Here is a 15615-nt window from a genome sequence, read left to right as displayed (position 1 = left end):
TCCGCTAATGTAGCGCAGTCAGGTATGAAGGGTAAGGCTACTTTGAATAATACATGGATAATTGATACAGGTGCATCTGATCATATGACCAATGACCCTAGTCTTGTGAAAAACCGTAGACGTTCCTCTCAAAATATTGTCTCTACTGCTGATGGTACTCCAACTCCGGTCACCGGAGAAGGTTCTATTGTTGTATCTGATACCTTAACCCTTGAATCTGTCCTAGTTGTTCCCTCACTAGCTTATAATCTCCTATCTGTTGGTCATATTATTTTAGCACTTACATGTATTGTGACCTTCTATCCATCTTTCTGTGTGTTTCAAGACATTCTGACTCGGCGGATTCTTGGTTATGGTGTTAGAAGGGGAAAATTATACTACCTGGATATGACAGAGACTGGAGAAAACCAGAAGCATCTTTTGGGGCAAGCTAATCAGATTAATGGGGTAGAGAATGCAAAGGAAGCAGTATGGTTATGGCATCGCCGTTTAGGTCATCTATCTTTTAGTTATCTTAAGAAGTTGCAACCTCATTTGTTTTCGGTTGTCAGTGATTTGGATTTCCATTGTGACATTTGTGAACTGGCCAAGAGCCACCGTATTTCATATTCACCAAGTCTTCATAAAAGTCCTGTTCCTTTTATGAAAATTCACTCTGATGTTTGGGGTCCTGCAAAGATTCCTTCTCTTTCTGGAGCTCGGTATTTTGTAACGTTTATTGATGATTGCACTCGCATGACATGAGTGTCATTACTGAAGAATAAGAGTGATGTATTTGGAATGTTTATCGAATTTCACAAAATGGTGGCAACTCAGTATCAACAATCCATCCGAGTGTTTCAGTCTGACAATGGTGGAGAGTTTGTGAATGGCCCTATGATTGAGTTTTGCCGGTCACATGGAATTCATCATCAAACCTCCAATTCTTATACTCCTCAACAGAATAGGTTAGCAGAACAGAAGAACAGGCAGTTGATGGAAGTTGTTCGTGCTTCCTTATTTGGCATGAATGTACCTCGGTCCTATTGGGGAGAAGCTGTAAAATCTGCAGCATATCTTATCAACCGTACTCCTTCACGGGTGATTGAGTTTCAAAATCCTCATCAGAAGCTTCATACATTTTTGATCATCCCTTCTATGCCTAATTTGGAGCCCCGGGTGTTTGGGTGCATAGCCTATGTTCATATTCTCAAGCCTCAACGCAACAAGCTTGATCCCCGTACCCGTAAGTGTATCTTTGTTGGTTATGCTGACTTCCAGAAGGGTTATCGATGTTATGATCCCCTTACTGGCACTTTACATGTCTCTCTTGATGTTGCTTTTTGTGAATCCGAGCCTTATTACTCAGGGGGAGCTTCTCAGTCTTCCCTTCAGGGGGAGAGAGGTTGTGAAGGGAATCCTCGTTCTATTATTGATTTTGATGTCTTTGAAGACTTGGAAAATTTGGAGGATACATTTGAGGGTAGAAAAAATTTGGAAACAGAAAATGCAGTTGCCGAACAGAGCATTGTGAATTCCGAAATAGACAATGCGACTGCCGAACGAAGTGTTGCGAATTCCTAAAAAGAAAATGCGACTGCTGAACAGAGTGTTGTGAATTCCGAAACAGAAAATGTAACTACCGAACAGAGTGTTGTGAATTCCGAGACAGAAGAGACGACTTTTCTGAATAGTTTGAATCAAAATCAAGACGTATCTGAAGCTCACACACAAGATATTCCCCCTTCTACATCACCAACTGAAAATCCCGGTCAGAATGATCCTCCTCAGGTACCCCTAAACTTTAATGAATCTTCTGGGTTAGAAAGTGTCGAACCTAGGAAATCACAAAGGGTTACCAAGGGAATTCCTAAGAAACAATATGAACCAGATATCAAAACCAAAGCTAAATACCCTATAGCTAATTTTATGTCTAACCATAGGATTTCTGGGTCACATGCACTTGTTATTGATCAATTATCTACTGTATCTATTCCTAGTAACGTGCAGGATGCATTGACGGATCCAAAATGGACAAAGGCGATGAATGAAGAATTAGAAGCTCTTCAAAAGAATGCAACATGGGAACTAGTACCTATGCCGGTTGGAAAGAAGACTGTAGGGTGTCGTTGGGTATTTACTGTGAAGCTTAATGCAGATGGAACTATTAATAGATACAAGGCGAGGTTGGTTGCCAAAGGATACACACAACGTTATGGGATTGATTATGAGGAGACTTTTGCACCTGTGGCAAAGATCAATACTGTTCGGATTCTAATCTCACTTGCAGCAAACAAAGATTGGCCCTTACACCAGTTTGATGTGAAGAATACGTTTCTTAATGGGAATTTGGAAGAAGAAGTGTACATGGATGTGCCCCCAGGTGTTAAGAATTACCCAAGTGAAGTTGGCAAGGTGTGTAGATTGAAGAAGTCTTTGTATGGCCTGAAGCAATCTCCAAGAGCCTGGTTTGGGAAATTTTCAAAGTCCATGAGAGCCTTTCGGTACAGACAGAGCAATTCTGACCATACCTTGTTTATCAAGCGCAAGAATGGTAAGATTACAGCTCTTATTGTGTATGTTGATGACATGATTGTTACAGGGGATGATCCGAAAGAGATGAATGAGTTACAAAAGTATCTGTCAAAGGAGTTTGAAATGAAGGACCTGGGGCAACTGAAGTATTTTCTGGGTATTGAAGTTGCAAGGTCTAAGAAGGGAATTTCACTGTCACAGAGGAAGTATGTTCTTGACTTACTTACTGAAACGGGGATGCTGGACTGCAGTCCAATTGAGACACCCATTGAGATGAATCACAGACTTGCCATTTATCCTGATCAAATTCCAACTGATAAAGGAAGGTATCAACGTCTTGTAGGAAGGTTGATTTATCTTTCACATACTAGACCTGATATTGCTTATGCTGTGAGTGTTGTCAGTCAGTTTATGCATTGTCCTAGTGTAGAACATATGGATGCAATTTTTCGGATTTTGAGGTATTTGAAGATGGCGCCAGGTAAAGGATTACTGTTTGAGAAAAAGGATGAATTGGAAGTTGGGGGATACACAGATGCAGATTGGACTGGTGATAAAACTGACAGGCGTTCTACATCTGGGTACTTCACTTTTGTAGGAGGGAACCTTGTCACTTGGCGTAGCAAGAAACAGAAAGTTGTGGCCAGATCAAGTGTAGAAGCTGAATTTCGAGGTATGGCACATGGAGTCTGTGAAATGTTATGGATTCGTAATGTCCTGAAAGATCTAGGTTACAAGCTTAGACAACCTATGGATTTGCATTGTGATAATAAAGCTGCAATTGAGATTGCACATGGAGGATCCAGTTCAGCATGATAGGACAAAGCATGTGGAGGTTGACCGTCATTTTATTAAAGAAAATCTTGACAGAAAGGTTATTCATTTTCCATTTGTAAACTCAGAAGAGCAGTTAGCTGATGTTCTTACTAAAGGAGTGTCTAGGAAGATATTTGACAGCTCAGTTGACAAGTTGGGCATGATAGATATCTATGCACCAACTTGAGGGGGAGTGTAGAATAGCTGTAAATCTTATGTAATTATGATTCTTATTTATTTAGGTTATCATGTAATTATATGAATGATTGTTTCCTATTAGGATTAGACTACTCCTCTTGTCCTTGTATATATACCCCTTTGTGGGATGAATAATATTATTATTGAAAACCCTAAAATCAAAGTATTCTTTTCTACTAAACGAAGTCCATATTGCAGACAGTATTGAACAAAGGTTCACAAGCTGCGTTTGGGGGGCCTTTTTTGCTCCCCTGCTTATAAGCACCTCGACATCTTGCGTTTGGTAAACTAGCTTCTTCCCTACTTTTTCCAGAAGCCAGAGCTTTTTTGATGGAAAAGCCAAAGCCGGTAATACCTTGCTTTTAAAAGCAGGGGCTGGCTTTTATCACTGTAGCGGTGATTACTGTAGTTTAATGAACTTTCAGAAATACCGATTTCTATCCTCCCCTTGTTTCAGTAATTACACAATCCTTCTCTTCTGTGTTCACATCTCTCCGGTTTCGGAAATACCACTTCATGACTGGTTTGATCTCTCTCTCTCTCTGACTGCTTTCATCTGGCCTCTCATCCGTGTTCGAAATCAAAGCCTCAATCCTTGATTGCTGGCTGCTTGGCAATTTGATTCATGGTTAGTCTTGTATCTATTTCGGTTTCAATTTCTTTGAATTTGATGAATGTTTGAGATGACATTGTTCTGGGTTTGACGGATATGAGATCAAATATGCTTGAGTATAGTTCGTTTAGATCAATTATGCTTGGGTACTGAATCAATGTGGGTTTAGGTTGATTTGGAAAAATGGAACCAAATGGAGCAGTTTTCTTCCAGTAGCTTCAATTTCTTCTTCCTCTTCCTCCCTTTGTTCACTCAATTCAAACATGGCTGACTCTCCTAGACGGGTATGATTTATATAGCATATGTTCTTTGCATAGTTTCTGAGAAACATTTAGTTTCTTGGAATTGTGATGATTATAACTTAATGGGATTTGAACCGCATTTTATAGGTTTCAAATCAAAAATGGCTTCAAACTCAAAGCGTCTCAAATTATGCTCACATAATGAAGACAGGATCAGTGGGTTGCCAGATGCAATTCTTTGCCACATTCTCTCTTTCTTTTCAATCAGACAGGCTGTAAAGACTAGCATTTTATCACATAAATGGAGGAATGTCTGGGCTTAAGTTCCCAATCTAGATTTCAATGAATATGATTATTACATGGCTATGTTTTCCGTACTTTGCCACAACCAGTAAGATATGAGTCGGATTGGTTTGCACAGTTTGTGAATCGTGTCTTACTGTGTTTTGAGATGATTATTACACATGATTATTGGTTTGCACATGATTATTACATGGCTCCTTTCTTACTGTTTTTTGAGATTCCGAGATGTCCTTTCTTACATTGGTTAGTTTGAAGTTGTTTCTGCAGAAAAATATTAATTCCGTTACTCCTCCCTCACATTGTTTCCCCTGTCTCAAGTTGCTACATGTTACATTTTGGTTTCCTTATCCTCACACAGTGGAGAAGATGTTTTCTTCTTTCCCTGTACTTGAAGATCTTATTATAGATGGAGAAGATTCAGATGCATCAGCTTTCAACTTGTTATATCTGCACCCAAATTTGGAACATCTCAAGATATTACCAAAAAGGGAATGCCTGTGTCAATGTAAGTATCTCCGGAATTACCTTTATGTCAAATGAAACCAGTACAATTTAGAAATATTTCAATTTAACTCTCTTATTTTAACTGTTGTTATCTTTTATTTTCTTTATGGTCTCTTCTGTCCATCTCAGCCCTGGCTAAGTGGCTGCTCCTAATTATCGAAGTGATGGTATTTACCACCTAATCTGTGAGGAGCTTCAAAAGTTGCTTTGCCTATTTATGTGACTTAATATGTTTGTTCAGAGGAAAGTCTGGGACTGTTTTCACTTGGATCACAGTTTGAAATTTCACTACAACAAACAGTTATAATTTTTTTTTTTTTTTAAAAAAAATAGTTATAAAATATATGAGTGCATGGAAACTACGATCATAGACATACATCTAATTTGCAACAGATCCTCAGAAAGTGACTATAATTTGTATTATGTATGGAGAGTACAAATTATTTAAATGTATATGTAATTTATAAATGTATCAGAGACCTACATCAAGCATGCAACATCATCATTTTACTTCAGCAACTGTGGATTGTGTTTAGGATTTGCTTGCTTAGTAACTGTGGATTGTGTTTTGTTCTCATTCAGCAATAACTCAAGCACTATATGGTGTTTTGTCAGTGTAGAAGATATACTTACTGCATTGCTGGTTCACTCTCAGATAAGTGGCAAAGTGACTCAACATCAAATGTACGTTTTGGAGCTGTTTTAGAGAAGTAATATAGAGTAGTTTTATTTTATCATTATTATTTTTATTCTATTAAGATTTGTATCACAGTACACAAGTTAGGAAACTTGTTGGCAGATACAATGCAGTATGTGTAATTTTATGAACGCCACAATGTATTTTGATTGTTTTGAAATTATTAATGAAAATTATGACTTATCAAATATTTGAGGACTTATTATTGTACTTTCATGGTATAGTAATAATGCATTGCATCCAGCATCTGAGTTCCTCTATAACAGTGTCTGTCCTGATTAACTGATTCTGATTCTCAAATTATTTCCTGTGATTCTCAAATTATTTCCTGTGCCCAAACTAATTAATTAGACTGCATATAAGTTCCAAGGTCCATGCATCAGAAGCAGATATGCTGCAAATAATTTTGTAAATTATGTGCTGATGGTCAAGATCTTAGAGGTTTGATTTCTTGGTGAACTTGTAAGCAATGAGAACATTGCTTTCTCACAAGAATATTTGTACAAGTTATTTTTAAAATTGTTCAATAATAATCATACAATCACCATGATTTATTAATATTACTATTAATGTTACTAATATATTTGTATAAGTTATTTTTAAAATTGTCCAATATTAATCATAAGCTCACCATAATTTATAAAAATTGAAAGTTGACAAAAATGAATAAGGACATAATAAAGATTAAAAATAATAACAAAAGCATTTGATGAACATTGTATTACCAAATAATCAAGGCAAAATAATCTCTCATGTCCAATTTGGTCATTCCACAAACAAAAAGCACAAGCCAGTTTGAATTTACCAAACATTTTGGCACTGCTTTTTGCCACTGACAGCACTTAAAAAAAGTCAGTTTACCAAACACTCAGCTGCTTTGCTTTTCAGCTACTTTTTCTCAGAAATAAGCAGAAGCCAACTTTTCTGAAAAGCACAGCCATACCAAACACACCCACAGTAAGCTTCAACTCCTGCTTTTGGTTCTCCGCCTTTCATATCATCCTAAGACACATGAATTCATTTCAGAGAAAAATACAAACAACCTACCTAACTTATGGATGGGCTTATTCAAAAAATAGGTGTCTGAATTTGGGTGTAGAATCAAATTCCCCTTGTAACAACATATTGTTCATTATTCCTTCCCGTCAGTAAAGCATAATAATGTTTGAAAATACAGAATAAAAATAACATAGATATAATTAACCTAATGCTTTTCTGTGCATCAAGGAGACGCTCTTCGCATTTGTAGAATAATACCATATTCAGGCTCCAGAATAATGTTATATGCAGGAGAATGCTGGTATGCTGATGAGAGGGAGAAGCAGAACTTTGAGAGAATCATAGAAAGAAACACCTTAAGTTCTATCATAGCCAAGTGTTGACCAACACATATACGAGAACCTGCTCCGAATGGCATGTAGGCCTGTGGAGACTTGCAAGCCTTGACAATTCCATTGGCAAATCTTTCTGGGTTGAACTTATGAGCATCAGATCCCCACAGATCAGGGTTCTGGTGTAAGAAGGGTATTGGTATTTGAAGTAGCGTCCCCTTTGGAAATGTAATGTTTTTAAATTTGATAGTTTCAAATACCTCTCTTGATAGAAAGAGTGCAGGCGGGTAAAGACGCAATACCTCCTGAATCACCATTGTGAGCTGCAGATGAATGTTTTAAGGCAATAAGCTGGTCATTAACTTCTAATTTATATATTGAGAATGCAATTCCATATGTGAGAGATAACCTTCAGTCTTAAATAGGTACATGTTTTCATTGTCAAAAAAAAAAAAAAAATACATTTCTTCTAACTATATTAAATATCCCCCCAGAGATAAGGCTCTCTAACTAGTGTTTCTAAAATTGATATTTAGCTTCTTCTGTATAAAATTTATCGAACAAACAGTCCTTTTAGTTTGAGGTTGCTTTTAAAATTAAACTCAACCAATCAGCAAAGAGTGAAGGCGTTGCAGATTTTATATATTGTGATGCAACACTTGAATACCCAGCACGTGGATCAAAATATTGGGAGACATTATTTTGATCAGTTATAGTGTCTATGCGAGGTGTCCATTAACTGATATATAAGTTCTATGGAAGTGTATTGATCAGTTATAAATAACATCTGCTATGACTTACCACTTTCATTTGTCGAAGCATATCTGCATCTAGAGGCTTATCACCACAGATTTCAAGTACCTCAGCTCGAGCACGAGCTTGCCAATCTGGATGGAGAGCTAGTAACAGCAAGCTCCATGATGTTACAAGGGCAGTGGTCTCATGGCCAGCAAAGAATATAGTCTTGCAGTTATCAACAATAAACTTATTGTGTGATAGGCCATTTAAGTCACCAGAACTTTTGGCACCTTCAAGAAGCATTTGTAGCAAATCTTTCTCATATGAACCTTCATTACGTTGTTTTACCACCTTCAATATCAGTGATTGGGTTTCCTTTTCCAACATCCATATCTTTCTATTTTCGGTTGTCGGAAACCATCTATCATCATGAGATAAATAATTGCGTCTTGTCAAGATATGTCATGTTGTATTAATTCGATCTACTTTTTGCTAATTAAAAAGATGTTAATGTGATAGATAATACGTTAACGTCTATATATATTGCAAGTATAACTTATTTGCTAATGGCCAGAACCAAAGGCCAGAATACTTTATGGACTGGAAGATACAAAAATTTGATGGGAAATTTTTTAAGAACAGTACATAAGCTTAAAGGCCACTAAAAATTAAGGTGGCCAACGTTTCTAAAATCTAACATAAGCACATGGACTTTTAAGCCCGACACACTTTGTGGACATGCCGTCACTAACATCGCTAACACTGATGCCATTATTTATTTTTCAAGGGGTAATTTAGTATATTCCTCTGTTTCTATCTAACCAAAAACTCATCTACCTCCGAACGAGACCGAAGACGAGTTGGGTGTTGTAGCGATATGGTGTCTATGACAACAATGCACGGCTAGGTTCTAGTGGGTTTCAGGGCACGTCACCGGCATCAATTGGAGGCAAAGGATATGCAACAGTGAGGCCGGCTATGCAAATATTCGAGAGGATGCCGGAGAAATTTCTTTTCCAGGGTCAAAGGCCAATTGAGATTATACTTTTAGTCCAATTGGTTAGTGATGGTTTGGTATTTTGAGTAGAAAATACGGGTTAGGGGTTGATGTTGGTTTTGTGTATTAGATTGGAGTGACCGAATAAGTGAGATTGTTGGAATGGTTTACGTGGATTGAAGGGTAGATGGAGTTGTTGCTGTTCAAAAATAACTGTAGGATTGATTGAGGGTATATTTCGGCAGTTTGATATTGGAGTGCAGGAGTGGGGAGTTTCTATTTCCCATTGGTTAGAGAACAAAAATTGGGTAAGAGATGGTGGTTATTACTTGTTAGGGAATTGGTTTGGGGTGAGGAGTGGACGAGATCGGTGACAGGTTGGATTTGGATATAGATCTGAAATTGTGGAAATGCTTGATGGGTTTTCATAGGAGCTGGTGATTGTGGTGTTCAATTGAGGCCATTGATAACCAAATCTCAGTTGGGTTTGATTTGGTTTTGTAGGAAAACTTATGAGGCTGAGTCGGAAGGATGGGGGTCACTAGTTGAACAAGTTTAGAAAGCAAAAGAGCCTTAAGTCAAAGGAGAGGTTGAAGGCGGTTCAACTGGGTACTGCAATACTGGTGGCAATGGTGGAGGAGATGATGAGGTGTTGCACATTGGGTGTATAGAGAAATTTTGGGTATCCACAGCATTTTCATTCCGATTGGAATCAACCCCAATTCTTGATTTTGCCCGAAGCCACCGCCACCACCAAACCCGAAGCCATAAACCCGAAGCCATCGCCAGTGCCAAACTGAAAGCCACCAATTCTTGATTTTTGTGTTGGGATGTACTCAGAGAAGATGGTGAGGAGAAAGAACTGGGTGTAGAGAGAAGCCTTCGATGTCCGTAGCAATTGCTAGCGTTACACACCAGGTTTTTTTTTTTTTCCATCAAACTTGAAGAGACCGAATTGCTCTTATAAATATGACAAGTGGCATCCTCCACAATGGAGGAGATAACGGAATGTATGAAACTTGTGTTAGGTTTAAAAGTCCATGTACTTGTGTTAGGTATTAGAAACGTTGGTCATCTTAATTCTCAGTGGCTTTAAGTTCATGTATTGTTTTTAAAAATTTCTCAAATATGATACGAGGATTTCATTGGCCAAGAAGGACCGACATCTTCCTAAAATATATATATATATATATATGTATAGATATATATATATATATATATATATATATATGTATAGATATATATATATATATATGTATAGATATATATATATATATATATATATATAGGCCCGATCACAGGCGGAGCGACCGCTAAAGTGCGGAGGTCGACGCAGCAGCAGCTTCCAAGCAGCGATGGCGGAGCACAGCTTGCAGGAGGGAGGCCGGAGGCATCTCAGACAATTCTGGGCAGCGATCGAGGTCGGAGGAGATCGAGGTTGCACGTTCTGGGCAGTAGCCAGACCTGCAACTGCAAGGTTTTGGGCAACGCCGCAATCTCGTCACCGGTGACTCCACCTGACTGTAGACTGGCTTCTCAAACCCCTATCCCCCCTCCGGCAAGCTCCACCGCGCCGTCGAACCTTGATCGAGGCCGGAGTAGCGACATCGGCACTTTTTATGGGTTGCGGACGTCCGCTCTCAAATGACTCTATATATATATATATATATATATATATATATATATATATATATATATGAAGCTGCTATAATAATTGATGTACAGCTAATAGTAAGCAGAAAAAAACAATGAAAATTCAATTATGCATACCTGGTCAAGGCTTCTATCCCCATCAATCCCTTTCCCAAAACTTCTTGCATCTTCCTAATTTTTGAGAATATTTCTTTTCCTTGATGATAATTGCTATGAAAACAAGCTTTTGAGATGACATCTGCTGATAAGTTTCTCAAATGATCATCAACTCTAATATCAGCAAGTTCTCCCTGGCTTTGGACTTCATTTTCCCAAGTTCTTAGCATTGAGGTTGTAGAATCCACTAACAGGTTCATCATGCCCTTAGAAAAACAGTTCCACAAATTAATAAATTTATGCTATTGAATCAACGGCCTAATCAAAAGTTGTTTTAATGAAATAAATTCTAGAAAAAGTTTCTTAGTCTTTTTTACAAATTAAACAAAAATCACATCATAAATTTATCATTTTCGGTAAGAATTAAACTCTTACCATTGATCAATATGGCTGTAGAGTGCTCTACAACTTGAGATAGAAGCTCTCATACATGTAACCAGTCTGATAACTTAGCATTTTAAACTATTTGACTTTATATATATATATATATATATATATATATATATATATATAATAGAGACTATTGAAATAAGAATGGTTAGACTTACTCACCTAAGGGACAGTTATAAGGGATTATGAGGGACAAATGCATCTCAACCACATATTAAATGTAAAAGCAGAAATTATAGCAACTTAAAACTGTGTATTTATTTTCAGCCGTCAAATTCACTTGTCCCTCACAGTTCTTTAAAAACTATCCCTTAGGTGAGCAGGCCTAGCCTTTGAGAAAGTTAAAGATCGCTGGCCCTTTTTTAGTAATACTAAATTTTAAAGGAAAGAATTGTTTTAACGTATACCTTCACCTTATCAAGGTATAGTTCAGGAGCGATAATTTTCCTTTGATGCTCCCACATTGATCCGTTCGACGCTAAAATTCCCTCTCCCAATAGTGACCCAAGAACCTTGGATGTTGCGGAAGGTTTTCCCAAGACTAGAGACTTACACAAGCTAATTTCCTTCACCACTTCCATATCTGTTATTACTAAATGTTGTATGTGTGCAGATGAACACAAAAATATTGGACCTACATCAATATTCAAAAGGAAGACATTGATATTGAAGAATTTGACAGGAGTAGAAATTCATGAATTACAGCAGTGCTTTTTCTATTATTAAAAGGACAGTAGCACGTTTACAACTTAATATAGAGGTCTGCAAACCAAAATAAATCTGATAAAATTTATTGGGTTCTGATCGGATTGGATTCAAAGAATCTTATTCTCTTGATTTCCACTTGCACGTTTTCCATGTACGACTTGTATTTTTTAAGTGACTTAACTTTTGAACCTTTTATAATATCTATCTTATTTCCAGTTACTGAAGCTATTGCGTTATCTAAACTATTTGTGTTAATATTTGAGGAGTGAAATTTACATTCACCATTTTATAATTGACACTTTATGTTTTTATTTTTTAGTAACTTAAATGTTGTCTTTTTATGAGAATTTTGACCAAAAGAATGAAAGAGAGAGTGTGAATTACAAATTAAAGAATATGAATTTCACTCATCAAATATTTACTCATTTCAAATAATACATTAACAAAAGATAAGCAAACTCAAGATCGTTAAGGAGATCGATTTGAGAAGCCTCGTCACCGACTTTCAAGTAAAAAAAGGTTGCTTAAAGCCAGCCGGCCGATAGGCGCAAGATAATCTACTAGATTTGTTCTGATCTGAGTAGGCATATAATATGGAATACTCTTGACCCTGAAAATCAGGGCCTGGCCATAACCTGATGGGGGAGTGCCCCCATTCCCCCACCCCCCCCCCCCCCGCGGATAATGCGTAGGTAAGTACAAAAAATCTTGAAATACCGTTCATGGGCCACAGGTGAAAATTAGAGAACCCAACGGCTGCTGAATAACAGATACGTCATGATCCGGCTTGGATCAAACCCCCGATAAGCAATCATTTCAAGGAGTACGATATATACAAAAATATATTTTTTAAATTGCAAAGTAAACTCTAGTCAAAAAAAGTAAACGGTGATCGCTATCATCACCAACAGTATAGAGTGTCATAAAAAATAATAATAATAAACTGTATAGAGAGCGGAGAAAATGGTGCAAAATCCAATAAGGAGTAATTAAAAGTAATGATGTCATCAAAAAAAATTAAAAGTAATGATAGTGGATCTCTCTCTCTCGCCCCCCACGTTATCCATGTGAGGTTCTTTGTTCCGTTTATTTTGATGTAGATCTAGAGGCCTTTTTTTTTTCCGCAAATTTTCCAGATTTGGGAAAGGATTGAGTTCGATAATTTGTAGCATACATGTTTGATCAGTTAGTTTCCGTGGGAAAAGATGAACATCAATTTCTTCCGGACTTGAACAAAATAGTCTTTATAATATGAACAAAAAAATAGGTTCAAGAACATAAGAAAATGGAGGAGAGCTAGCTAGAGTAATATGAAACACATACCGTATTCATTTCTCCATTGCTCTATGTGGGGGAAGATTTTCAAATACCATTGATGAGAAACAGAAGCTGCATGATCATCATCATCATCAGTCCTTGTTGCTATTGACTGACCCTGCTGCTTGCTTTGGAGCCTCTTCTGTTCAGGGAGGTTTCCCAATAGAAAGGTAGGACGCGGCCCTCGAATTCCTTGCTTTTCCAGCTTTGATCTTATGGATTTAGGCCTCAACAGCAGAAGTTCACACAAATATGAAACCAAGAACAAAAGCCCACATACCAATACTGACAGTACTACCATCTTTGCAGCTACTGCTAACTCTGCTTCCATTTTCGTACCTTCCTAATTTTCTTCCCTAGGTAGAGCTTCCTTTCTTCTTCTTCTTTTTCTTTGCTGCGCTGATCTTCATGACCCATTTATAGCAAACGAGTCGACAACAAGTGCTCTAGCAATAAAATAAACCAAAAACTATGGCTATGGTCAACGAGTGATTTATATATATATATATATATATATATATATATATATATACTAGTCTGTAATCACATGCTCTGCATGTGTAAGAAAAATTTAATTGTAAAAAAAAAAAAAGTTATCTCTAGAAGAAATAGATTCAGTGGGTAGTTATTGCAAAGAGAAAATAGTGGGAGAGAAAAGTGGGGGTTGTGGAATCATTTCTTTTTAATTTTCTGAATAAAAATATATTTTTTAATTGTCTTATTTACCTTTGTGATTTAATTTATTCTCAAAGTTTTTTAATATTTCAGAGTTAAATCTGTCAAAAATTTCAATTTTGGCTAACAAAACCTCTTCTCTTAATAATAGTATAGAGATATATATCTTTTTGGCTTATTAATAAAAGAAGTTAGGTGCTTTATGAATAGAAATAAAATAAACCAATAAGTGAATAATAATCATACTTGTGGGCAAATACGGTTTGCTCACTTCACCCTGATTTAATTATTGAATTACTTTTTCACCCTAATGCAAAATGACCAATAAAGACAATAACTATCAGAAAAATTAGAACATGTTAAAAGAAAAGCACATTATGTGTCTTCACCAAAGAAACTGACGAAAGAGGGAATCAATTATGTGTCTTCATCAAAGAAACTGACGAAAGAGGGAATCAAGGAATCACAATCATATCACAATCAACATTTACTATCATTATTGTAATTGATGTTAATCAATGTTTACATTGTAATTCTTTCCCTATATAAAGGGGCTATGAAATGATGAGTAGACCAATTTCAATTCTCAATTTATTTTTACACGTTACCAGCACGATTAGAGCAAATAGTCAAGAGGAAAAAAATTGGTTTCGAAAGAAAAAACATAAACCCTAGAAAAAAAAAAAAAAAAAAAAACCTTTTCTTCTGCCACCACCAATAAAAAAAAAAAAAATCTTCTTCCTTCCCCGGCCGCGCATCAACGCATCAGCTCACCCTCCTCCCTGCCAACCTCACCTGCGCAGCCTCTAGCCCAGCTCCTACAATAGAGCGGCTCCTTGCACACAACCCAACCCCGCCTAGCACACTGCCAGCCTCCGTGTGGCTCCTCGCACATAGCCTAGCCTCCCTGCGCGCACACCACCGCCCTCCCTTGCTAGCACAACAGGCCACCACCCGCCTGCGCTGCCCCTCGCACGCCCAACCAAACCCAGCCCCGCGACCACTCGATTCCAGCCCACCAGGCTGCGCACTGCAGACATCAGCACCCACCTGCAAACCAGACAAAGGAAGAAGAAGGAGACGTGAAGGACAAAAAGAAAGAAAGAAAAAGAGAAGGAGCCCGGCCCAAAGAAAAGGTCTAGCCCATAAAAAAATGAAAAAAAGAATCCCAGCCCAATAAAAAAAACAAATGGGCCTTGAGTGGTGACTCGACCCAGCAGAAACAAAACAACTGCTGAAAAAAAAAGGAAGCGGTCCAATTTTTCTCAAACTTGAAAACATCGCTACGTACGCCTGCATCAACACACGCGTGCGCTAGAATTGTTCAATGCAAATCTTCATGAAGGTCTTAGGTGTCAATGGTTTTTAAACAAAGTCACTCCAAACCTTATGATCAGTTTGTCATGTTCAATGCAAATCAACAACATGCATTACGTGGAGCATGCATGGATTAGACCATTCAAATTTTCAAATGGTAATCCAATAGTTAGAGATCAGACACTCTTATCAAGTTTTGATAAAGTCCAGCAGCACAAGAAAGAAAGAAACCAGATGGAATCCCATCTTGATTCATTGGTTTTGATTTTGAATATGATTATTATGATAAGATTAATTCAAAATTTAAATCAATGGCAGTTCCACCTGCCTAACCTCTTAGCCTCATTCCTTGCCTATATAAAGAGGCTCTTTACAACAAGTGGAGGAGGGCAGCAGAAAAGGCTAGAGAGCAGAAGTAAGGAAAAAAGAGAGAGGCAAAAGCTTTG

General features: G+C 37.4%; 1 protein-coding gene and 1 long non-coding RNA gene across 5 annotated transcripts; one reads left to right on the top strand and one right to left on the bottom strand.

Moving 5' to 3' along the window:
• The first annotated feature begins 3752 nt into the window (after positions 1-3752).
• On the top strand, positions 3753-6077 carry LOC112187270. 3 transcript variants are annotated; one of them, XR_005804337.1, is made up of 4 exons: positions 3753-4156; positions 4311-4425; positions 4531-5191; positions 5846-6077. It is a non-coding gene; the product is annotated as an uncharacterized LOC112187270 (long non-coding RNA). The 3 variants fall into 3 exon arrangements; XR_005804336.1 differs by having other exon boundaries at positions 5806-6077; XR_002931044.2 differs by having other exon boundaries at positions 5773-6077.
• A 636-nt stretch (positions 6078-6713) lies between these two features.
• Positions 6714-13608, bottom strand: LOC112187057 (cytochrome P450 714C2). 2 transcript variants are annotated; one of them, XM_024325699.2, is made up of 6 exons: positions 13184-13608; positions 11560-11786; positions 10724-10968; positions 8020-8377; positions 7092-7541; positions 6714-6889 (listed from the first exon to the last, which is right to left on the bottom strand). In XM_024325699.2, the coding sequence occupies exons 1-5, from the start codon at positions 13506-13508 to the stop codon at positions 7110-7112; spliced, it is 1587 nt and encodes a 528-aa protein (XP_024181467.1). In that variant the 5' UTR covers positions 13509-13608; the 3' UTR covers positions 6714-6889; positions 7092-7109. The 2 variants fall into 2 exon arrangements, with proteins under 2 accessions (XP_024181467.1, XP_024181459.1); XM_024325691.2 differs by lacking the exon at positions 6714-6889 and having other exon boundaries at positions 6960-7541; positions 13184-13607.
• Between the last annotated feature and the right edge of the window lie 2007 nt (positions 13609-15615).

This window comes from Rosa chinensis, chromosome 1, assembly GCF_002994745.2.
Source record: "Rosa chinensis cultivar Old Blush chromosome 1, RchiOBHm-V2, whole genome shotgun sequence".
Taxonomy (NCBI): Eukaryota; Viridiplantae; Streptophyta; class Magnoliopsida; order Rosales; family Rosaceae; genus Rosa; species Rosa chinensis.
Note: the sequence above shows the minus strand (reverse complement) of the source record. Positions and strands in the feature narration are given on the sequence as shown.

Bases quoted from the DNA above. Each gene is read 5' to 3' on its own strand.
- LOC112187057 (XM_024325699.2), bottom strand. From the start codon at position 13,508: ATGGAAGCAGAGTTAGCAGTAGCTGCAAAGATGGTAGTACTGTCAGTA. The intron at 11,787-13,183 runs GTATGTGTTTCA...ATATTGATGTAG, and splicing joins GCAATGGAGAAATGAATACG to GTCCAATATTTTTGTGTTCA. The intron at 7,542-8,019 runs GTAAGTCATAGC...ATTCATCTGCAG, and splicing joins TGCTTCGACAAATGAAAGTG to CTCACAATGGTGATTCAGGA.